General features: G+C 34.8%; 1 protein-coding gene across 2 annotated transcripts in view; it reads right to left on the bottom strand.

Annotated features, from left to right (window-relative positions):
- STAG1 (stromal antigen 1) overlaps positions 1-26,647 on the bottom strand; it is a 415,261-nt gene that overhangs the window by 268,965 nt on the left and 119,649 nt on the right. For both annotated transcript variants that reach the window (XM_021678881.2, XM_044920415.1), the window contains 2 exons: positions 25,448-25,550; positions 8,284-8,448 (listed from right to left, as the gene is read on the bottom strand). In XM_021678881.2, the coding sequence (XP_021534556.1) occupies positions 8,284-8,448; positions 25,448-25,550 (268 nt within the window). The remainder of the gene's footprint in view (positions 1-8,283; positions 8,449-25,447; positions 25,551-26,647) is intronic.

The following is a 26,647-nucleotide window of genomic DNA, read 5'->3' as shown; positions in this document are numbered from 1 at the left end:
GTATTAAAGAACCTGATTTCTTTTGTTTATTCAGCATCTCACAAACCCTTGATTTCTAAAACTACTTATGGCTTTTCTGTCTTCTTGTCTTTTTTCCCTATCAGAACACTCAATGTTCAAAATTTAACCTTTCTTTTAGCTCTATTTTTACTACAGTATCGTATGTCCTCTACAGTAAGAGGTATAATCTCATCTTTACATGTCTTGTTTCTACAGTAAGAAATACTTTGCCACTGCCTAGCTAATTCCCATTCATCTTTCAAGTTTCAGTTCAAGTTTTATCTATTTAGGCAAGCCTTCCATGACCCTGTTCTCGAGACAGGCCTAAGTGAACTTTTCATGTTTTCAACCCACCCTGTATATCTTCTTACTAAAGTATTCTATAACATCTGTTTCCCATGAAACTATATATCGTGAAGATAGAACTGTGGTTTTAGTTCTGAATATACAGCCTCTGATTATAGGAGGTGCATAAGTACCTATTTTAGCTAGTGAAATTGATTCTTTACAATTCTGATAGAGAAGTAAACAATATCATAAACTTGATTTTAAGTTATCTTATGTATGTTTATACTTCATGTAAGTGGTACAATGTATTATGTATCATTCTGTAGCTTGCTTTGTCCTTTAAAATGCATTTCTGAAATATACTCATAACAGTACCTAGAGTTCTAGTTCACTCAATTTCAATCACTATAGAAAATTTAAGTGTTTCAATATACCACATTTATCAATTATCCTATTCATATACATTCAGGTTCTTCTTTATTTTGTTGCTATTATAACCAAAACAGCAATAAAAATTCTTGTATTTGCCTCTTTATACACACAAAAATTTCTCTAGAGGTTACATCTAGGAATGGAATTGCTTTTCTTCAGAGTATTCTCAGTAAAAAAAAAAAAGAAAGAAAGAAAAAAGAAAAAGAAACAAAGAAGAAAAAGGTCACTTTCACAGTGTAGGCACTCATTAAATATTTACCAAATGAATGAAAATTGGACAGGTCATTCAACTTTTGATACTGTCAGATTTTTTTTCCAAAGGGGTTAGACAGACTTATACTCCCAATAGTTGGCACTCTACAGTCTTACTGACTCTTTGTATCTTCCGCCATTTTAATGTTATTCACTCTGATGAGTGAGACACAGTATTTTATAGTGTTACAGCCAAAATTTTATTTCATCTTTAGCACTTTATTTGAATGGGTCGTCTCCTAGTACATGCTCTAATAGAGTATTACTGCTATAAAGAAGGCTGATTTTTTTTTAAGGCTGATTATTTTTTTTTTTTTTTTTGCGAGAGAGAGAATGAGAGAGAGCACGAGAGGGAGGAGGGTCAGAGGGAGAAGCAGACTCCCTGCTGAGCAGGGAGCCCGATGTGGGACTCAATCCCAGGACTCCAGGATCATGACCTGAGCCGGAGGCAGTCGCTTAACCAACTGAGCCACCCAGGCGCCCCAAGGCTGATTATTTTTTTAATGTCAATTTTCTCTCTAGGAATTCTGCAGAACACTTTCATTATTTTTAATAGTTTATCCTGAAAATTTTACAAAGACAATTATATATTCTGTAAATATGGATAATTTTATATATTCCTTACCAAGCTAAGAAACTTCCCTCTTGTTCCTAATTCACCAAGAGTATTGTTCATCACAAATATCATCTAAACTTTATCAAAAGATTTTTCTAAATATTTCACATTTCAGATAAGGATAGGTTCCCCCTACCATAACATGACTATCTGGTATATTATAGTACAATATTTCCTAGTAGTAAACTATCCTTGGATAGTAAACCTCTTTATCTATCCAAATAAAACCTCTAGGTCTTAAAATGTATTGACTTCCAATTGCTAATATTTTTATTTAGTTGACCTTTTCTACAATTTCTTTCTCTATGTAATTTCGATTTCTACTTTATCTCTTTCTTCCTAATTACTTTAGGTGCTGTTTTTCTAGTTTCTACTGCTTTTGCTGATATTAATACATTTAAGACTGTATTATTTATCCAAGTAGTGCTTTAGCTAGCCCCAGTACTTTTACTAACAGTACTTTCACTAACATTCACATATCAACTCTGTATATTTCCTTTTTATTACATTTTAAGAGGACCTTTTGACACTTTTAAGTATAATTCAGAAGGGGAATTTATTCTGTGTATTTCAACATACATTAGCACTGTAGTCAGACAACAGGATCAAGTATTCCTTGATGAAATATTTTAAAATTTTCTTTTAATCCTCCATGTTCTGCAGTTATACTCTACTATTAAAAACTAGGTAATAGGGGCACCTGGTTGGCTCAGTTGTTAAGTGTCTGCCTTCAACTCAGGTCATGATCCCAGGGTCCTGGGATTGAGCCCCGTATCAGGCTCCCTGCTCGGTGGGAGGCCTGCTCCTCCCTCTCCCACTCCCCCTGCTTGTGTTCCCTCTCTCACTGTGTCTCTCTGTCAAATAAATAAATAAAATCTTAAAACAAAACAAAACAAACCTAGGTAATTATTTTTACTTACCTGCTCACTCCTGAGAACAAACTCTGGATCTGAGGAAATATGACTGAGAAGTTTTTCCAAAATTATCTCTTCAAAAAATGTCTCTTCTAGTCCCTTTGATTTCTTCCTCTGGCATATTTTGAAACCCTTCAATCCATGCCAAAGTCATGCAACTGCTTTTTCATACTTACTTTTTTCTGGACTACATTCTAAATGAATGCCTAATGAATGTCGATTCTTAAATTCTCCCTTTGATGGCATCTACAAGAGTTTCTTTCCCTCAGTAAAACTAATTTATTAAATTTATCCCCTTTTTTTGTGCCAGATACAATTTCTTCTTTCATCTCTCCAGCACCTTAAATATGCTATTTATTTCTTTTATTATTCATCCCTCTCCATCTAAAGTTTTGTGATTATCTCTGCTCATCCTGGTCACTCCACTGCAGAACTAGATCATATAATGAAGGTTTAGAACTTCCTGCTCTAAGATAATATTATGGATTTTTATAAACCCAGTCACCAACTTAGTTAAGCAGACATTTCAATTCGGGTCCTGGTTTTAAGAACTATGTCTGTCTTCTCCCTTTCCTCCTTTTCCACCTATCCCTCCCTTTCCTTGATTTCCCATATATGAGGTTTTACATTAAGTTATTATCCAAATGAGGACCCTCTTAAGTATTACAGAGCCTCTACTAATAACTACATAAATAATAAGCATAAACTGGGAGTCTCAAAGGTAACCTGAGCTATATGATTACCCTAAACATAAGCTTTAGCCTATGCAGCAGTTTTCAGTGTCTTTCTTCAGTCTCCTTTACAAGTATAGAGACTAATATTAGGCCCTCGCTTCATGTAGTAATAAGCCTGACTCGGGCGCGTGGGTGGCTCAGTTGGTTAAGCGACTGCCTTTGGCTCAGGTCATGATCCTGGAGTCCCTGCATCGAGTCCCGCATCGGGCTCCCTGCTCGGCAGGGAGTCTGCTTCTCCCTCTGACCCTCCTCCCTCTCATGCTCTCTGTCTCTCATTCTCTCTCTCTCTCAAATAAATAAATAAAACCTTTAAAAAAAAAAAATAAGCCTGACTCTAATCCTCTATGTTTCATGAAGCAGTTTTCGTCCTTTTAACATACAAGAACCAAATTCTTGGCTATAAGTACCTGCTTCTCTATGCTAAACCCAATCCTCTTCATCACCGTAGATTATCTTAGACTTTAAGCATAGAAAGATTTAGTTTCTAAACTCATTGTCTGTATTCTCTTTTTATTATTTTATCTATCATTACTTTACGTTTGAAATGAGGAGGTAATAAACAGTGAGATTAGTGTGCTAATTCAGTAGAAGAAACATCAATTTTTTATACATGCATTCCCCTTTACTCAGCGACTACTTTCAGGAATTTATGTTACAAAAACACTCCCATATATACATTTTAGATGGATATCTGAGTATTCAAAGAAGTACTATTTTTAATAGAATAAAACTATTCTACTTTATATGAATAGTAAACTAGTTTTAGTAGTTTACTTTATATCTTACTTCTTTTAAGAATAAAGCAGCCCAAATAAAAACTGTTTAAATAAGTTATGGCCCAGCCATGTTAGGAAACACTATAAAAACATTAAAAACTTTTTAAAGTCACAGGGAAAATGCCCATAATAGAATGCTGAATGAAAAAAATATATATATAGAAGTTTATACATTTGAATATAGCTAGGAAACAAAAATATAATATGAATAATAAAAAATTATAGCAAAGTAGAAAATGTTCGGGGCACAGTTCCACAGAATAGAGAGTAAAAGCTGAAAAGGTGGGTTAAAACCAAATAATGGAAAGCACGAGGGTCTGAACTATTTATCTTTACCTTTCACAAAATGTGAATCCAAAAGAATTTAAGCAATGAATGATAGTATGAAATAGCATTAGGGAAGACTAATCTGAATGAAGAATAGAGAATACAGTGGACAAAAAAGAAAAAACTTGTATTAGTAATTGCTTTGTTTCAAATACTAGACCAGATTTTGTTCACATTAAATATTAAAGGTATTTTTCATATTTTTAAAAAGCTGGTATTGAGCTTTAATACAGTATACATTAAAATTATTTTTATATAAATACATTACAAAATAAAATTTTACATGAAAAAATGAAAGCAAAGTACTGAAATGCAATGTTTAAATTTATACATAAAAATAAACTTCCTTACAGAATAGAGAGCCCAGAAATGGACCCTCAACTCTATGGTCAACTAATCTCTGACAAAGCAGGAAAGAATGTCCAATGGAACAAAGACAGTCTCTTCAACAAATGGTATTGGGAAAATTGGATAGCCACATGCAGAAGAATGAAACTGGACCACTTCCTTACACCACACACAAAAATAGACTCAAAATGGTTGAAAGACCTCAATGTGAGACAGGAGTCCATCAAAATCCTAAAGGAGAACACAGGCAGCAACCTCTTTGACCTCAGCCAAAGCAACTTCTTCCTAGAAACATCGCCAAAGGCAAGGGAAGCAAAGGCAAAAATGAACTATTGGGACTTCATCAAGATAAAAAGCTTTTGCAAAGCAAAGGAAACAGTCAACAAAACCAAAAGACAACCAACAGAATGGGAGAAGATATTTCCAAAGGACATATCAGATAAAGGGCTAGTATCCAAAATCTATAAAGAACTCATCAAACTCAACACCCAAAGAACAAAGAATCCAATCAAGAAATGGGCAGAAGACATGAACAGACATTTTTCCAAAGAAGACATCCAAATGGCCAACAGACACATGAAAAAGTGCTCAATATCGCTCGGCATCAGGGAAATCCAAATCAAAACCTCAATGAGATACCACCTCACACCAGTCAGAATGGCTAAAATTAACAAGTCAGGAAATGACAGATGTTGGCGGGGATGCGGAGAAAGGGGAACCCTCCTACACTGTTGGTGGGAATGCAAACTGGTGCAGCCACTCTGGAAAACAGTATGGAGGTTTTCCTCAAAAAGTTGAAAATAGAGCTACCATATGATCCAGCAATAGCACTACTGGGTATTTACCCCAAAGATACAAAAGTAGGGATCCGAAAGGGTACGTGCACCCCAATGTTTATAGCAGCAATATCCACAATAGCCAAACTATGGAAAGAGCCAAGATGTCCATCGACAGATGAATGGATAAAGAAGATGTGGTATGTATATACAATGGAATATTATGCAGCCATCAAAAGGAATGAGATCTTGCCATTTGCAACGACGTGGATAGAACTGGAGGGTATTATGTTGAGTGAAATAAGTCAAACAGAGAAAGACATGTATCATATGATCTCACTGATATGAGGAATTCTTAATTGCAGGAAACAAACTGAGGGTTGCTGGAGTGGGGGGTGGGGTGGGAGGGATGGGGTGACTGGGTGATAGACACTGGGGAGGGTATGTGCTCTGGTAAGCGCTGTGAACTGTGCAAGACTGTTGAATCTCAGATCTGTACCTCTGAAACAAATAATGCAATATATGTTAAGAAAAAAAAAAGAAGAAGAAGGTAGCGGGAGGGGAAGAATGAAGCGGGGGAAATCGGAGGGGTAGACGAACCATGAGAGGCGATGGACTCTGAAAAACAAACTGAGGGTTCTAGAGAGGAGGGGGGTGGGAGGATGGGTTAGCCTGGTGGTGGGTATTGAGGAGGGCACATTCTGCATGGAGCACCGGGTGTTATCCACAAACAATGAATCATGGAACACTTCATCTAAAACTAATGATGTAATGTATGGGGATTAACATAAGAATAAAAATAAATAAATGAATAAATAAAAAATAAAAGCAAAAAAAATTAAATAAATAAATAAACTTCCTTGGGGTGCCTGAGTGGCTCAGTCTGTTAAGCATCTGAGTCTTGGTTTCGGCCCATGTCATGATCTCAGGGTCCTGGGATCAAGACCCTTGTCTGGCTCTGCACTCAGCAGAAGTCTGTTTGAGGATTCTCTCCCTCTGCCCCTCTCCCTGTTAATGCTAGCATGCATGCCCTCTCTCTAAAATAAATAAATAAATCTTAAAAATAAAATAAAATAAAAATAAAAAATAAACTTCCTTTATTTTTCTGTTTCTGTATCCACTTAAAGGTGGAAAGCCATAAAGTAAACCTCAAAAATAAGATACCTATAGCTTGGTAACAATTTTTCTATTAAAGTATAATAAAGAAGCTGTCAAGCTTTGTGGCTAAGGGTCATTATTTTAAAATCATACTTACATAACTTACAGTCTGTCCATTGCTTCAAATAACTGGAAATTTTGTTATTTATTTTACCATTAGTCATCATACTGCCCCACCTCCCTCCCTTCCCACACGAATTCTAAGGCCCCTGAACATATCAGTCTGGTAACATACACAAAAAGCAGTAAACACTGAACTCCCTTAAGGAATGCAAAAGGAAATAAAGGTTAAAAATAAAAAGTATACTAATGAAAATTTCTAAAAGTAAACCTGTTTCATAAATTACCTAAATTTTAAAGAAACTGAAAATGAACTATCAAAATGAGCAAATAGAGAATACAAATATTTAACTTTTATCAATCACTGGTGATCAAAGAAATGCAGATTAAAATAATAAATTACAGGAGCGCCTGGGTGGTGCAGTCCCTTGAGTCTCCAACTCTTGGTTTTAGCTCGGGTGGTGCTCAGAGCTGTGAGATCAAGTGCCCGAGTTGGGCTACATGATCAGTGTGGAGTCTGCTTAGATTTCTCTCTCACTCTCCCTCTGCCCATCCCCCACCAAATAAATAAATAAATAAATAAATAAATAAATCCAATTTTTCACCTATGTTACCAATTAATTCCTAAATATAAAGTATCCAGTTGCTAGGCACACTTCTGGTGAAAGATATACTAGTAAAATTTTTTGGAGAGGGTTATATTTATGTATCACACTCATAAGAAATACCCTTTCACCAAATAATTTTACCTCTAGTGTTTTGGGTTTTTTTTAAAGATTTTATTTTATTTATTTGATAGAAAGAGACAGCAAGAGAGGAAACACAAGCAGGGGGAGCTGGTGCGGGAGAAGCAGGCTCCCCACTGAGCAAGGAGCCCAATGCGGGGCTCAATCCCAGGACACTGGGATCATGACCAGAGCCAAAGGCAGACACTTACCAACTGAGCCACCAGGCGCCCCTACCTCTAGTGTTTTAAAATGAAAAAAAGAGGTAGAGAAGTAAACACAAATAATGAATAAATTCTGTAACAGTAAAAAAATGAAAAGATACACTAAAAGAATAGTAAAATAATGGTGGTTTATCCTTATAATGAATTAGTAAGAAACCAATAATTATATGCTCTTGCAGAATATTTAATAATATTTGTTAAATGAATGAGGAGAGAGAAGAGAGAATAACAAGGTTATAAAAGATACACAGAAAATAATACACACAGAAAATAATCGTGGAGTATTAACTGTGATTATTCCTAGTTCATTACTTAAGGCTCCTTTTTTTATACCCTTTCTTTGAAATATTCTTCAGTACACATATGTTACTTACATTAAGTCAGATTCTAGAAAATATATTAAGGCAATAAAAATTCTCTCAGGCAGCTATTATACACAAGTCATTTTACTCAGTACACTGTAAAGTGCATTTTACCATTAAACAAAATTCCTTTCCTGATACTGTATGTAAGTAAAACAAAGAAAAATTTTAAAGATAAACTTCTTGATTACAAATCAGCAAGAATATATAAATGTCACTTAACAGGTTTCACATAGATTACTGACAGTACTGCTTTGTAAATAGAACAAAACAAAAACACTTAAAATTTACCTGCATTGCACTTTTCCCCAATTTCACCACTTCAAATAGTGTGACAGGCTCCCCTTCACCATTCTGTTGAGGGTGCCCATTAGCTCTTCCACGGCCTGTTCCTCTAACAGTAGCTTCAATTCTACTCTTCTCTCCTGGAGATTTTCGAGGTTTCTTATTTGTAGACTGAATAAAAAGATGAGGAAAAAAATTAAATTAAATACAGGTACACTTTGCTTTATGCAGAATACCTCAATTATGTTTCATCCTGTGAAAAGTACTTAGCACTACTACAGGTTAAGAGATGTAATTCCTGACCAAAGGAAGCTTTACAGTTCGTTTTCAGTAATTAAAAACAAACTGCAAACAGCAAAGTGTAATTTATATATAACGCATGAAAATTTTTTAAAAAGTTAGTGTTTTGCACAACAGTAATGCCAATGCTGAAGATTTTAACCATGTCCTCTTTGACATTTTCTTTATACCTTCTTCAATACTATTCCCTCAGAAACCTTATTCAATAAAACATTACTTGGAAATGTTGCATATTCAAATTCTCTCTCTACAGAAGTCCTCAAATATTTTTTATCCAGTCATGCAACAAAAATAGGTTGAACATATGTAAAACTGTTCTAGGTACTAGAAATATTACAAACTGAACAAACATTCCTGCCTTTGATGGAATTTACACTCTTCAATTAACATCCCATCCCATGCCCTCAATTTTTTTTTTAAAAAGTCAACACTAGCTACCACCTTATCTATGTCTAAACTTTCAGCCAAGGGTAATTTGATAGAATCGCTTGCAGTCACTATTATTATTCCCATAAATTTCATTCATATATAAACTCATCACAGTTGCTGCTTTACTAAATTTACCAATGATACAGTGTTGCTAAATGTAATAGACATGTCTTGAAACTCTATCAATAGGCCACAGGATGAAATCCTTTCCTTTCAGATATCTTTTCCCCTCCCTGTATTTCTTACCAGTTAGGGTTATCTTCAGTCTCTGCTCAACATCTTTTCTTCTCAATCTTTATACTCTCTTTTGAGGGATTTAATTTAATCTCAAAATAGCCTGTTTCAGTTATCAACTTAATCAATTTATTCCTCATCTCCACATCTACCCTTGTTTGTCCCACACTGTGATCCTGGAGCTGGATCTGTAAACATTTTTGTTTTCTGCTGCAGTGTTCAGCTTTGTAACTAGAGGGCACCGAAGGAATACTACAAAGTATGGTATGTAGGGTCTTCCCTCCCTACTTATTATACCTGTTCCCTTCACTTTCTATTCTTGTGTTCTTCATAGTACCCTTTCAACTCCTCTTGGTTAACAATCTTATAATCATTTCTGTGTGTGGATTAATATGTAATAAATTTACTATTTATTTTTAAGCACATTATTTTTAGAACAGTTTTAGATTTACCAAAAAAACTGTAAAGACAGTACAGAAAATTCCCACATACATCACATCCACTTACCCTATTATTAACTCCTTACCATTTGTTGGTATATTTGTTACAGTTAGTGAACTAATATTGAGAGATTAACGAAAAGTCCCTACTTTATTCAGATTTTCTTAGTTTTGCCTAATGGCCTTTTTCTGTTCTAGGACCCCATCCAGGATACCATATTACATTTATGTCATGTCTCTCTAAGCTCCTCTTGGCTTTGACAGGCTTTCCCTGGTTTTCTGGTGACTTTGACAGTTGTGAGGATTTCCGGTCTTATAGAATGTTCCTCAACTGGGTTTTGTCTGATGGGATTTTCTTATCACTACACCAGAATTTAGGGTTTGGAGAAGAAGATGTAAGAGATAAAGTGTTATTTTTTTTTCACCTCATATAAAAGGTATATACTATCAACATGATTTATCACTGTGAATGTTGACCTTAATCAGTTGACTGAGATGGTGTTTGTCAGGTTTCTCCACTGTAAAGTTACTTTTCCACCGCTTTCCATACTGTACGTTTGGAAGAAAGATACTACATATATCCCACATTTAAGGGGTGGGGAGTTATTCTCCACCTCTTTCACAGGGGAGTATTTACACAGATTTAGAACTTTTTCGTAAGGGAGATATGTCTGTTTTCATTCATTCAATCATTTAAACAAATGTGGACTCATCAAAATTTCTTTTATACCCTGAGTTATAATTCAACACAGTTCTGTTGTTCAACCTGTTTCAACTCTGGCCATTGGGAGATCTTTTAGTTGGCTCCTGCATCCATTTCACATATACCCATCTGTGTGTGTGTGTGTATGTGTATGTCTTACTGGTTACCTTCTGGCAGCACAATATTCTGCAGGCTCATCTTGTATATTCCCTTCCTCAATTTTTGGAACCATCCAATACTCCAAGGAGCTCTGGTTCCTTTTATTGGAGAATGATATTAGAGATGAAGATCTGGGCACTAGGTTTTGCTCCTTGATATGGAGTGTCCTTGCTTCTAGACTCTTAAGCAAAGAAATACATGTCCCATATACATATAAATAACTATAAATACTGCTGTCTGTAACAATCTATTATCTGTATTAAGATAAATATAAATTCATACTAGTATCTCCAACTTTAATCCATTACCATATGAATGCATCTTCCCCTTACTAATCGATATAGTCCCACCCCAACAGTGACAAACCTGGCACCCACTAGTATACAAGTATAGCAATATTAGAACTGTTCAATCATACCCCAGCAGAAACAATTTTATTAACTAGATTACAATGCTTACATATACAATGTAGTTTCTTTGATTTTAGCCTTACAGATTCATTTCCAAAGTTACTTAAGTCAGCAACTTCCTGCCCAATTCCCTTCAGTGACATTGTTTCAAACACTTCAGAGGTAGACTGCTTTGTTAAATTCTACATTCCATCCTGGTATCCACCTAACCTCCTAAATGACTTTATAAAATCTATACTTATAAAATTCACTTTTTCCGTAAAGTTCAATGGGTTTTAACAAATGCACAGTATCGGGGCGCCTGGGTGGCTCAGCCGTTAAGCGGCTGCCTTCGGCTCAGGTCATGATCCCAGGGTCCTGGGATCGAGCCCCGCATCAGGCTCCCTGCTCATCAGGAAGTCTGCTTCTCCCTCTCCCACTCCCCCTGCTTATGTTCCTGCTCTCGCTATCTCTCTCTCTATCAAATAAATAAATAAAATCTTAAAAAAAAAAACAAATGCACAGTGTCATGTATGTAAATATGTTATCTCGTAGAAGAGTTTTCACCACCTTAAAAAATCCCTGTGCTTCTCCCATTCAACCCTCCCACTTCTCTTTGGCAAACAATGAATTCTTTCATCATAACTATAGTTTTGACTTTTATAAAGAGTCATACAATTAAATCACACAGTATGCAGCCTCTTCAGACGGTATCTTTCACCTTAACAATATACATTTAAGATTCATCCATGTCTTTTAGTGGCTGAATAGCTAATTTCTTTTTATTTCTAAATAATATTCCATTGTATGAATGTATCACATTTTGTCATCCACTTACCTAATGATGGACATCTTGGTCACCATTTCTTGGCAGTTAGGAATAAAGCTGCTATACACATTCACATGCAGCATTTTGTGCAGACATAATTTCCAAATGAGTTATGTAAACATCTAGGAGGATGATTATTGAATCATATGATAAAACTATGTTTAGCTTTGTAAAAAAAAACTGCCGAACTGTCTTCCAAAGTAGATATAACATTTTGCATTCCCACCAGTGATGAGTAAGAGCCCTGATGCTTTGTAAGCTTGACAGCTTTGTAACCTTCTCAGGTTTTTGGATTTCAGCCATTCTAATAGGTATACAGTTGTTATCTTATTGCTGTCTTAATTTGTGATTCCTGAATGACAAATGATTAAGGACTTTTAAATAATTAATAATTCTTCACATTAAATTTTTCTGTTCCAATTACTAGAATACATATTGTCTCCTGACTATACACTGACTGATTCTCTATACTTGCACTATCTAACATGGCAGCACTACTCTCATGTAGCTAACTGAGCATATAAAATATGGCTAGTCAAACACGAAATGTTCAGTAAGCATAAAATATCCACAAGATTGTGAAGATGTGAAGACTTACAATGAAAAATAGCACATTAAATATCTCACTTATAATGCTATAGTGATTACATGATGAAATAACATTAGATATATAAAAATTAATTTCATTACCCATTTTTTGTAACTTAGTAGAAAATATTAAGCTGCCGATGTGGCTCACATCCTATTTCTACTAAACAATCCCACATTATTCCAATACTATAACCACAGTAATTCTTATAATATAAACATAATCCCATTACTTCCTTGTTTAATCTCTGATCTTTAGTGACCCCCATTAACCATCAATTTAAAATCCAAATTCCTAAGCATGGAAAGTAAGGTGATCATTTACTACCTGTTCAGTCATCTACCACACCAGATCTCTCTTTACAGACTGATAAATTTAAAGTCGCTTAAAAACATCATCATTTCGGGCGCCTGGGTGGCTCAGTTGGTTAAGCAACTGCCTTCGGCTCAGGTCATGATCCTGGAGTCCCGGGATCGAGTCCCGCATCGGGCTCCCTGCTCAGCGGGGAGTCTGCTTCTCCCTCTGACCCTCCCCCCTCTCATGCTCTCTCTATCTCATTCTCTCTCCAAATAAATAAATAAATAAAATCTTTAAAAAAAAATCATCATTTCATGAATGCATTCTTTATAGCTAGACTCTTGATTTTGGCTCCTCCTAGTAAGTCTTGTTTCTCTGCTCACTCTTTGGAGGAACAGGTATTTTTTAGGTATTGTGTGTGCACACAAGTGTGTGTGTGTGTGTATGCATGCGTATGTGTGTATCTGAAGAAAGGTGCCAAAATGTTATTTTTCTTTATTAAATAAGTAATACATACTCACATGGCCTAAAATTCAAAAGGTGATTAAAGTTATACAATGAAAACTTGCACACCCCTGCCCTCAATACACAATCTACTTTCCTAAGAGACAAACACTATTACTCATTCCTTATATGTCATATAAACAAAGAAATGTGTATGAAATTAAAGAATAAATAAATGGAAACCCATTCTACGTTCATGGATTGGAAGAGTTAATACTGTTAAGATGTCAATACTCCCCAAAGCAACCTACAGATTAAATGCACTCTCTATCAAAATCCCAATGACCTGTTTTGCAGAAATAGAAAAACCCATTCTATAATTCAAAGGGAATCTCAAAAGCATCTCAAATGACCAGAACAATCTTGAAAAAAAAAAAAAACAACATCACTGGAAGACTCACACTTCTTGACTTCAAAACTTATTACAAAGCTACACTATGAAAACAGCATGGTGCTGGCATGAAAGCAAACATACAGACCAGTGGAATATAATAAAGAGCCCAGAAACAAACCCTCACATATATGGTTTAATGATTTTGGCAAGGGTGCCCAAACCACTCAATGGGTAAAGAGCAAAGGTTGGAAGAATGGGAGAAAATATTTACAAATCATATATCTGATAAGGGATTAATATCCAAAATATATAAAGAACTACTAAAACTCAACAAAACAAAGAACCTGATTTGAAAATTGGCAAATAATTTGAATACACATTTCTCCAAAGAAGATATGCAAATGGCCATTAAGCACAAGAAGAGATGCTCAATGTTACTAATCATTAGGGAAATGCACATCAAAACTACAATGAGATGGAACCCCACACCTATTAAGATGGCTACTATCTAAAAAGAGAAAACAATTCTTGGAGAGGATGTGGAGAAATTAGAACTCTTATGCACTGTTGATGGGAATGTAAAATGGTATAGGCCTTATGGGAAACAGTATGTCAGTTCCTCAAAAAATTAAAAAAAGAATTACCATATGATCAACCAATTATACATACATATATACCCAAAAGAACTGAAAGCAGGGTCTCAAAAAGTTATTTGTACACCCATCAAAACACCAACATTATTCGTAATAGCTCAAACTTGGAAGCAACCCAAGTATCCATTGATGAATGAATGGATAAGCAAATGTGGTATATACACACAATGGAATATTACTGAGCCTTAAAAAGGAAGGAAATTCTGACATAATTTACAATATGGATGAACCTTGAAGACATTATGCTAAGTGAAAGAAGCCAGTCACAAAAGATAAATACTATATGACTCCACTTAAATAAGGTACATAGTCAAAATCAGAGACAGAAAGTGGTTGCCAGAGGCTAGGGAAAACAGAAATAGGGAGTTTTTGTTTTTACTGAAGTACAGTAATTTATAATAGTTTCAGGTGTACAACATGAGTCAATATTTATATATTTTACAAAGTGATTACCACAATAAATCCAGCTATCATCTGTCACTGTACAAAGTTCTTACAGTATTACTAACTATATTTTCTATGCCCAACATTGCATACCCATGTCTTATTTATTTTATTAGAATTACACTTTTAAAAGATGAATAAAGTTCGGGAGATGGTGATGACTGCACAATATTATGAATGTATTTAATACAACTGAACTATACACATAAAAATGGTTAAGTTGGCAAATCTTAGGTGTATTTCACCAGAATAAAAAAAAAATTGGAAAAAACCTAAATGCATATGTGTATTTCCACATATCTATTATGTTTTATGTTACTTATGCACAATTCTGCACCATTCTATTTTCACATATTTTAGTCAATCTATAGTATGTTCTAGAGAATACCTTCATTCTTTTCTGAAAGCTGCAGTGTTGCATTGCACAGATGTACATTAATTTTTTTTAGACATTAACCCACTGATTGAAATTTATTTTATTCTGGATCTTTTACAATTACAAGTAACACTATGACAAGTAAGCCTGCATATGCGTAGAAAAGTTTGTGTGTGTCACACACACATACATTATTATACATACATAGTATATAGAGAGTATGAACTAAACTCCATGAATAAAGGGGAAATAAACCAGAAATCTCACACCTGGGAACCTTTAGCATGGGTCATAAAGGGGGGAAAAGGTAAAAACATAAAAATCCATTTGATCTTATCTAAGGTCTATCTATTTTATCCCTATTATCCCAAGAGTGATTTTCCATGTCCCAAATCTAGACAGTAATAAAGAGTAAAGATGTTCAGAAAGACTGACCCTAATAAAAGGAGTAAGAAGAGAGAATATAATAATGCAACAGGATACATATGATCTTTAGGTTATACACAAAGGATACAATTTTGCAGTCCTGAGAATAATCCCTGTCTCAGACATATAACTACACTTATCCCACTCAAATCATGTTTGGTTGGAGTTTGGCAAGGGGGGCAAAGGTGTAGGGGGAATTTAAAAATTAAGAATTCTGACAGTTATTTTAAAGGGTAATAATATATATATAAACCTTTAATTACTTGTGACTTGACAGGCTCCCTTCCCTACACATTTCTGCCACATAGGTGAGGCCACCTGTAAGTGTATTTCCATTCCTAAACAAGGATCCAAGGTGCTCTCAAATGAAAGAAATGGATGATGTTCCACATCAAACTTGCTTAGCTGTTTCAGTTCTGACACTGTGCCATCTTAAGAACTGAGTCCTTGCCTTAATTCAGAGACCATTACTAATACCTTAGTAACCTAGCCAATAAACCAGCGCCTCTAGAGCTATAGACCTGTCCTACCATTATCAGTCTATCCCAGGGACTGAAGTCCTATCCTTGAATTCCAGGCCATTAGGTGGGTCTCCCACAAGAGGCTACCAGACCACATATATGGCACAGATCTAGTTCAGAAGACATCTTTAAATGCTTACTGATCCAGGTCACACACAGTCTCCCTGATGGAACATGATCCACTTACTCCATCTACCCCAACTACTTCTTCGATAGGAAATCTTTCTTCTATTAATATCAAGTGGATCTCTTCCCAAATACCTGCTTCAATGTAGTGGGAATGTCTAGTTTCTATGTCGTCTTACGGAGTCTCACCTCACCTGGTCTACCTTCCAGAATTCCTGCGTAAGAGCTTAAGTGAGATTCATGTGGTATTATTGCCAAATATGCAGAACCTGAATCTAACCATTAGCAAAGACAAACTCAAACTGATTCAATCTACAGAACACAAGGTATGAAAAAAGAGATTTTTTTCCACAATTCAACACAACTTATTTCTTTATTATTCATCATGGAGTTACTATGTACCAGATACCTAAAAAAGTTGATCCTTCCATACCCTACCACACATGGTTTTCAAAGAACTTACAGTATTTAAGATATATTTTCCAACACCCCAATACAATGTCATTAATTGGTGGTGGAGGAAGACTCATGCTTCAAATCCCATTAAAAATAGTGTAAGTGAGATGTCCATGGTCCACAGGGTTACTAATGAAGAAAACCAGAGTCATGTGTTCACTGCTAGACATTCCAGGGACAGAGTGGGGGGAAAAGATGCTAATGATCACATGTAGGAAAACAAAACTACCCGAAACAAAGCCTGACTAAAATTATTAAGTAATGACTTTTACAGAAAACATGCTCATGAATTAATAAATCTATACACCCTTCACCGCATCTTTTTTTTTGTAGTTTAAATTTTTTTTTAATTTTATTTATGTTATGTTAATCACCATACATTACATCATTAGTTTTCGATGTAGTGTTCCATGATTCATTGTTTGCATATAACACCCAGTTGCTTCATTCAACACATGCCTCCTTTAATACCCATCACCGGGCTAACCCATCCCTCCACCCCCTTCCCCTCTAGAACCCTCAGTTTGTTTCTCAGAGGCCATAGTCTCTCATGGTTCGTCTCCCCCTCCGAAGCACCCCTGCTTCATTTTCCCGTTCCTACTTTTTTTTTTTTTTTTAAACATATAACGTATTATTTGTTTCAGAGGTAGAGGTCTATGATTCAACAGTCTTACACAATTCACTGCATCTTTGTGAAAATGATGTAATCAAATGTCAGAGTCTAGAACAAATGCTTTATTGGAAGTATCTATTACTTAAATGTGTACCTACACTTCTGGTAAACTGGTTTTGTTTTTTTTTTTTTAAGATTTTATTTATTTGAGAGAGAGAGAATGAAAGACAGCATGAGAGGAAGGAGGGTCAGAGGGAGAAGCAGACTCCCCACTGAGCAGGGAGCCCTATGTGGGACTCAATCCTGGGACTCCAGGATCATGACCTGAGCCAAAGGCAGTCGCTTAACCAACTGAGCCACCCAGGCGCCCTTTGGTAAACTGTTTTAAGTTAGCACTGCTGTGTAGGAAAATTAACCATCCTAAACTAGTCTATCTCCATGCTCTATATAAAATGAATTGCAGTCTGAATGTGCAATAACTTTCCTAGAAACTTAAGAGACACAGATATACCAACATTGCTTTTTAGCTTTGTGCCTTACCTGAATTTGTTCATAAGCTCTAAATGTGCAATAACACCTACCCTTTCACAATAGTGTATATAAACATACTTGGAATAACAATACAAAATCATTACATACAAATAATTAAAAGAAAACCAGAAACACAAATAACTGTAATATAATATAGTAAACTAAGTATATAAAAAATGTTTCAGGGCACCTGGGTGATTCAGTCGGTTAAGCGACTGCCTTCGGCTCAGGTCATGATCCTGGAGTCCAGAGATCTGAGTCCCACATCGGGCTCCCTGCTCAGTGGGGAGTCTGCTTCTCCCTCTGACCCTCCCCCCTCCCATGCTCTCTTTCTCTCTCATTCTCTCTCTCTCATATAAATAAAATCTTTTTAAAAAATGAATAAATTTAAAAAATATTTCATGGAAATTTGGTTTAAGGCAAGTGCTGGAAGGGTCTTATGAAAGGACAGATAATTTCCAGTAACAGGTAAACAGAGAAAGTTTCACAGAAGAGATGAGCTGCCAGTTGGGACTTAATGGATTAGTAAAATTGGTACGATTAGCATAAACAGAATTTAGGAAGCAAGGATTCCAGAAAGAAAAAAACACCATGTACAGAAGTGGGAAAGCAAAAGACACCTACACAGAGAAGAACAAAGAAATGTATCTGACTGAACGAAAGGTTAAGAATAAGGAAACACAATAAAATATTAGGTTGTAAGTTAGAAGAACGTAACTCACAACAAAATGCACTTCTTGTTATCTGGCCAAGTTAAAAAAAGGCCAACTTGACAATATTTTTTAAAATGGAATTGAAAAGGGAAAAGACTTCCTACTAAAGGTAGGAAGGTAACAGTTCAAACTCCCTATAAAGTGAAACCTAAAAAAAGGAAATTGGGAAAAGGGAAAGAAGAGACAGATGTAGAAGACACTGGGAAATAAAAATTTATCAGATTGGAATCTAATTAGATAAAAAGGAAAGGAAGGGGTGATGAGGAAACTCAATGGTGATTCACGTTTTAATTGTGAATTCCTGGGAGAACTGTGCTATGTTTTAACAAACTTAAGGAAGTCTGAACTAAAAACTAGTCAATAGGAGAAATATTAAATGAAGAATTAGTAACAGGCAACAAAGCTGGTTTGAGAAAGGAGATACAAGTCCAAATGATGAATACATTTCAAAAAGTGATCATAAAAGTGTGTAGGTTTAAGCTACAAAAATCATTTTATAAAGAGATTACTGTGTCTTAGAAACATAAAAAAAGAAGTGCTATAGAAAATGACAGACAATTCAGAAAAGAAACACAAATGATCAATATTTCAAAACATACTGTTAAAATTTTTTTTTTTAAATTTATTTATTTGACAGAGAGAGACACAGCAAGAGAGGGAACACAGCAGGGGGAGGGGGAGAGGGAGAAGCAGGCTTCCCGCTGAGCAGGGAGCCCGATGCGGGGTTCAATCCCAGGACGCTGGGATCATGACCTGAGCTGAAGGCAGACGCTTAACGACTGAGCCACCCAGGCGCCCCCATATTGTTAAAATTTTACACCACTTAGAAACAAGCAAATTTTTAATAATCCGTATAATCAACAGTAAGATGGGTAATGCTGTGTATTTTGCTGTGTGAAAGGCCAACCAATAATACACGTCCAAAGGTTTCAAAACATGGCATACTTTTTTGACTGACCAACTCCAATTTTAAAAATTTAGGATTTAAAAAAAGATCAAAGGATCTAGAAAAATTTATTTGGGAAAGTTTATATCCGCATGGAAAATGTATTTGTGAGACAGTTTATATCAGTATGGGTTAGATTAATGAAGAATTTTTAACATAAATGTTCAATATGGGGGATTAATTAAATAATTTGGTACAAAACACCATAAAGCCATTAAAAATTATGTAAAATATTTAAATGTCATGAAATTCATAATATTCTACATAAAAGTACCAAGTAATTTAGGAGATCCAACTCTTACAAATTTACCTGTTTACCCTATTCTTCCGATGCTTATATTTTTTTTGTATATTCTCCATCTATGTGTATGAATATATAGAAATTAAAGTAAAAATTGTATCTCTTTTTATTTACCTTTCCTTTTCAGCCAAGGCAAATGTAAAAGTTAAGTAATTCTGAGAATACAAGTCCAGGTTGTCATTTAAATAGAACAAAGAAAACAAAATCCTTAATAAAACATTAAACCAGAGACTAAAGTTAGGTTAGGTTACAGATGTGTTGATTTACATGACAACTAATAGCAAAATGAAATCCTGGACTGAATTCTGACCCAGGGAGAAACAATTTTTTTTCCTGTCCTTAGGGCATTACTAGGACAACCAGTAAAAACTGAATGAAAGGTACAGATAATAGTGTTATATCAATATTATTTTCCTCATTTTCATAATTGTTCTCTGGCTGTGTAGGAGAATGTCCTTGATTTTAAAGAAATTCATACTAAAGCACTGGGAGTAAAGTGGCACCATGTCTGTTCCTCTCAAACACTTCAAAAGTAATAATAGATAAATAATATAACAGACCCCCTTATCCATAGTTTCACGTTCCTCAGTTCGAGTTACTTGCAGTCAACCACAGTTCAGAAGCAGGTGATCCTCCTTCTGACTTATCAGAAGATCAATAGTAGGCTAACACTATGATGCAATGACATCATTCACCTTACTTCATCTCATAATGTAGGTATTTTCTCATCTCACATCATCACAAGAAGGGTGAGTACATTACAATAAGATATTTTGAGAGAGACACAACATTCAAATAACTTTTATTACAGTATATTATTTTCATTGTTTTTAGTTGTTGTTGTTAATCTCTTAATATGCCTAACTTATGAATTAAACTTACTGGGGTGCCTGGGTGGCTCAGTCAGTTAAGCATCCACCTCGTGATTTCAGCTCAGGTCACGATCTCAGGGTCATGAGAATGAGCACCATGTAGGGCTCTGCATTGAGTGTGGAGCCTGCTTAAGATTCTCTCCCCCTCTCCCTCTGCTCCTCACCCCCACTTGCGTGCACACGTGCTCTCTCTCAATGACTAATAAAATTAACCTTTATCATAGGTATGTATATACAATAGTATATATACAGTTTGTTCCCATCAGCAATTTCAGGCATCCACCGGGGGTCCCCTGTAGATAAGGGGGGAAGGATACTGTACAGGTTTATATATAAAAATATATATTTACATCTAATGTGTGTATATATAGAGGAGAAAATATGATAAAACAATCATAGCAAAACACTAGTATGTGGACAATCTGTATGAAGAATCTGCATAGAAATTTTTTGTAGAATTCTTGCAAATTTTCTCTATCTGAAATTATTTCAAAATAAAAGAATTTTAAACACCAGGGGGAAAAGAGTGACAATTTAACAAAATTAAACACCATTCATATATTCAAAGAATACTTACTGAAAGTCTGACACTACTACACAGCAATAAACAAACCAGATAAAAATCCCTACCTTCATGCAGCTTATCGTCTAGTAGGTGGAGATAGACAATAAATACCTAAGTAAAATGTTTACTATGTTAGAAATCAAGTGTTGTGGAGAGAGGGGAACACACACACACACACAATCACGTGTGTGTAAGTCTCCTTGGGTAGGAGTGAGGATTTGCAATTTAAAATATCACCTTCAGGGAAGGTGACAATAAGAAGATGAGACAGGGCCCTAATACGAGGAGCAAGCCTGACAGAGTTGAGCAAATGTATATGATAGTGGCTTAAACCAGTTTTGTAGTAAAAAATTATTGGCTCAATTTGAAAATCGATTGGACAGATTTGCTGATATACTGAATACCGGTGAGAAAGAAAATGTCAGAGATAACTACAGGTTTAAAGCCTGAGCAACTAAAGGGTGGAAGCCACCATTATTGAAAAGAGGTGGGCAGCGGATAGGCAGCTTGGGAGTTTGGTTTTTTAAACATTGTGGCCCCATTAAATATCTAAAGGAAGAAACTAAACAGACATTTGAATGACTCTGGAGTCCAGGTAAAGTCCAGCCAGGAGACATAAATTGGGAGACATAAACTTATACATGGTATTTAAAGTCATGAGATTGGATGTGATCACCAAGGGAGTAGTGTGTGTTGACAAAGGAAATGATGTCTATTATTTGTTAATATAATCATAGGGTTAGTATAAACATGAAAGTGTGTATGTTTAGAGATCGTTAATCATTTGAAAGCTACAATTACGAGTATGAATTAGGAAACTATAAAGTAAGAGTGGTTTAAAACAAACAAAAGTCTCTGAAATAATAGTATACCAAAAAGAAATACCAATAATGAGATGCCCCATAAGAATTTAAAAATGAGAAGAATACTACCCATAACAGAAAGTCCTTATACTATTTATTTTCATATGGCTCAGTAAACAAAATCAGAGATCATGAAGTCTTCTTAAAAAATATAAACAGTATTAAAACAGCTAAACAAAGCACGTATCAATCAAAGCTTAGAATTGTCCAAAATGGAGCCAGCTGACTAAAACTGTCTAAGCAATCTTCAGAACAGATACTGGAGAACATGCAAATCTGATCATACTGACAACTATACCTCAATATAAATTAATAGCTTGGCATTTTGGAATTCTTGATAGAAAGACTTTGGGAGTTTAAGATACGAGTTGAAACCCTAGCTAGGCCACTTATATGCTGTGTGTGACCGTAGTCAAATTACCACTTCATACTTTTGTTTTCTACTTTGTAAACTACATATAAGACTATTTCATAGTACTGATGTTACAATTAAATGACATAAATAGCATCAGCTTAGTGCAAAGCCAGGGTAGAAATTCAGGAAGTTGTGTTGTTTTCAAGATCAAGAAATGGGCTTGAGTCAGGTGGAAGTAAGTATAGATACCCATGAACTGAGTAGATACATATGAAAATATGGACTAAAGTCTAACACAAGTCTCTAGAATACACTATCCTATCCTGGCAAACTCTTCTTCAATTCTATAAACATGGGATGGAAATGTACTATTTACCTATTAGATTATGGAGTAGCAATTTTAGTAAAAATTAAATCATATTTCTAACCACAGAAGAGCTAAATTTGGATATGCATACTCCTTTTCAACAAGAAAAGCAAAAATACTATAGGAATGCAGCTATAGACACATCAAAATTAGACATGTTCTAAAGAATAACATAATAGCTTGTTGAAGGGGTGATAAATTCTCTTTAGGAAAAAAAAAAGCGTTCTTGAAGAAGAAAGCACTTAATCTGAATCTTATGAAGTTAAGAATTTCAATTGGAGGAAAACAAATTCAAGTAAGTAATCATACAGGCAGTTCATTCTCCTACCTTCAAGCAAGTTTAGTCTTACTTCCGATTTGCACATATAACTCCTGAATCTTAGTGAAAACAATGTAACTTGCCTATAGCCTCAGAAAAATCATACAGTGATAGTAAGGAGAATAGTCTCCAGCATCCAAGTGTAAAACTCTTTCACTTTTCCCAAAATGCTTTCATAAGGAATATTCTACCACCAAATATTCTAACAAAATTGAGAAGTATTATAAAGAGTGATTTTAATGTATGTTTTTCCTCCACAATTTTTTCCTTTTAAATAAAGGTGGAATATATGAGTGTAGAGAAAATGGTAGAAGTCATCCCTCTAACCTTTTTTTAAATTTAAGATTGTGCTAGAAAATTAAAGGTTATGAAGATTCACTGAGGCTAACTAAAAACTGAGGCAAAGAAACATGGATAGAATAGCAATAACATAAAAAAAAGTTGCAAGGACATATTTATAATAACTGGTTAATATTAACATTAACATTACCATCAATTGCAACCAGTGGATTTTATTTGCATCATGATTCAAACCAACAAACCATACCTTAAAAATGATAATATTTAGGAAATGATTATAAACTTTAAAGTTATTTGGTGATATTTATACAGTATTTTTATCTTGAGTATGATAATGATATTTATTGTAAAATAAAGATAAATCAAGTCCTGCACAGAGGACCTAAATAGACATTTTTCCTAAGAAGACATACAGATGACCAACAGACACACGAAAAGATGCTGAACATTAATAATCATCAAAGAAATGCAAATCAAAACCACAATAAGGTATCACATCACACCAGTTAGAATGTCTAGTATCAAAAAAACCAAAAAAAACCCCCAAAAAACAAATAACAAGTGCTAGCAAGGATGTGGAGGAAGGGAACTTTCATATACTGTTAGTGGGAATGTAACTGGTACAGCTACTATGAAAACCAGTATGGAGATTCCTCAAAAAATTAAAACTAGAAATGCCATATGACCTAGTAATTCCACTACTGGGTATTTACCCAAAGCAAACGAAAAGATTAATTCAAAAAGATCTATGCAGCCCTATGTTCATTGCAGCATTATTTAAAATAGCTAAGATACAGAAAAAACCTAAATTGTCCATTGATAGATAAATGGATAAAGGAGATACACACACACACACACACACACGGCGTGTGCACGCACACACACACACACACACCATAAAGAAAACTGAAATCTTTCTATCTGTATAGCAAATGGATGGACATCCACACAACATGGATTGATTTACAGTGTATTATGCTAAGTAAAATAAGTTAGATGGAGAAAGACAAATACCATGATTTCATTTATATGTGAAACCTAAAAAACAAAACAAAGAAGACAGAAAGCGATTCATAAATACAGGGAACAAAGTGGTGGTTGCCAAAGGGGCAGGGGGAAGGGTTGAAGGGGTGGGTGAGCAAAATAAGTAAAGGGGATTAAAGGGTACAAACTTCCAGTTACAAACTAAATTAGTCACAAGGATAAAAAATACAGCTTAGGGAATATAGTCAGTAATACTTTACTAACACTGTATGGTGACAGGTAGTAATTACACTTATCATGGTGACCACTGCATCATACATAGAATGGTCAGATCACTATGTTGTACACCTGAAACTAATAAAACATTGTATGTCAACTATACTTCAATGATAAAAATTTTAAGAAGAAAAAGCAAGCCCGTATCTTTTAGAAATGCATTCTGAAATATTTAGAGATGGAATGATGTCTCCATAACTTGAAAATAAAATGGGAAGGAAATACAGGGTGGAGAAATGAAAGATTAGCCATAACTTGGTAGCTGCTGTAGCTGGGCAATGGTTATATGGAAAGTTCATTATAGTATTATGCTTCTCACAAAAGGAGACTGAAATTTTCCATAATAAGAACTTTCATAAAATAGAAAAAAAAATTGCTAATACCAAATCATATCATAAAAATGAGTGCAGAATAGTACAAATCTTACCCCTTGACATGGTGAGTGATACTGTCTCTGAGAGCTTATGCTACCTTAAACTGAATGATGACTGGTGTACTCAAAAATATATAAAGATATCCTCTCAAAGTATGGATACCCAGAGTTCTTCTAAACTTCTCAGTCATGTATCAATGAGAATATATTGACACTGGGCCAAAATCCCAAACTAAACACTACCAAAATGCACACTTAAGAGCTCACAAGAAATCAGAGTTGCATCTAAAACGCAGGGAAGTCATAACCAACTACATCTGATTTCATATTAATCCTCTTCTCCATGTCTTTATATGGATCATAATTTATTTACAAGTGAAGCATGGAGAGCAGAAAAGATACTAAAATCAAATTCCTTTTCTGATCACTGTCAATCCAATTCATGAAGCAAAGTTTCCAAGAATCTCTAATATGCCACCAAAATTTTTAGAAAGTATTAACAGAACTAGAATTAACAAACAGCTTATATCAAGCCCCTTTACTCAGTAACCATTACAAGAACAAAGACAAGTATAATACATACTGGAGGCCGACCAGGACGACCCCTTTTTCTTTTTCCTTTGATCTCTGTCTCTTCAAGTTCGCTGCCAGCATCAGAATGGGCAGTAGTTTCATTAGTTGAGTCCCTAGAAAATGTGATATATTATTTTAGTGAACAAATTAATTCATATATACAATGCAGTTCTGTTCCACTACTTTCCTTACCTCCTGGAATATGGCTGATAAGAAGTGTTTTTTCTTCCACTTCCAGAAAAAATCTTTAGGAAACTGAATTATCCTTCCTGCCTGTATCACATAACATTAAGTGACATGAATCCCCAAATGATAGATAAACAAAGAGAAGGAAATGATTGTGGAAATGGCAGCTGCTATACAAAATATAAATGAAAATTCAGTCGTAAAAGATGAATTCATCAATACAAAAATTTAAGTCTTAGGAATTTTATTCATTTTTTAAAAATCATGAAAGTCAACAGTGTGCTAGTAAAAGTTTAAAAACTGGCTCTTCAAAAAAAATATGATTAAAAATGTTATAACAGATATATAACAATTTACTGACAATAAAAAAATACACAATATTCTTATTGTAAATTCCATACAACTAATCAATTCACATAAAATGATAATTTTGCCATTCTTGTGTCCCTACCTAACCTTTGGTTGCAAGTGATGAACAAACACAGTTTTGAAATGAAAGATCACTGATAATTTTGTTCACTTAATGAATAGGATACAAGTGAAATGACAAAGACATTTGTTAGAACTTCACTCATTGGCCAGTGGTGTGGGCAACTTCTTACTGAATCAGTAACAGTTCTCAAATACTAGAAGGACATTCCTCACTATCAGAGGAAGTATATTATATATTATATTATAATAGCTAAAAACCTGATATACCTTTAGATTTAATCTGCATTATTAACAATAACTTCATCACTTTAGGTCTAGAGACAAATGACAAAACAATAAATTGAGCCCTGATCTATAGTGTTTACTGCTTTTCATAATGTAAATATTCCTACCACAATTTCAAACTGCCAAAGTGATATCACAGACTTGAGAAGTAATGAACAGTAGTAGTGCACCACTAAAAAGTATTTCTACCATATAAATACAATAGGTGTAAATAAAAAATTCAAAAGTGTAGAAAACAATAACACGTAAAATAATTAGAAAGTGGTGAGTTTTGAGGATTTGTTACTTTTATTTTTAATATGATTTA

This window comes from Neomonachus schauinslandi, chromosome 1 (genome assembly GCF_002201575.2).
Source record: "Neomonachus schauinslandi chromosome 1, ASM220157v2, whole genome shotgun sequence".
NCBI lineage: Eukaryota > Metazoa > Chordata > Mammalia > Carnivora > Phocidae > Neomonachus > Neomonachus schauinslandi.
Note: the sequence above shows the minus strand (reverse complement) of the source record. Positions and strands in the feature narration are given on the sequence as shown.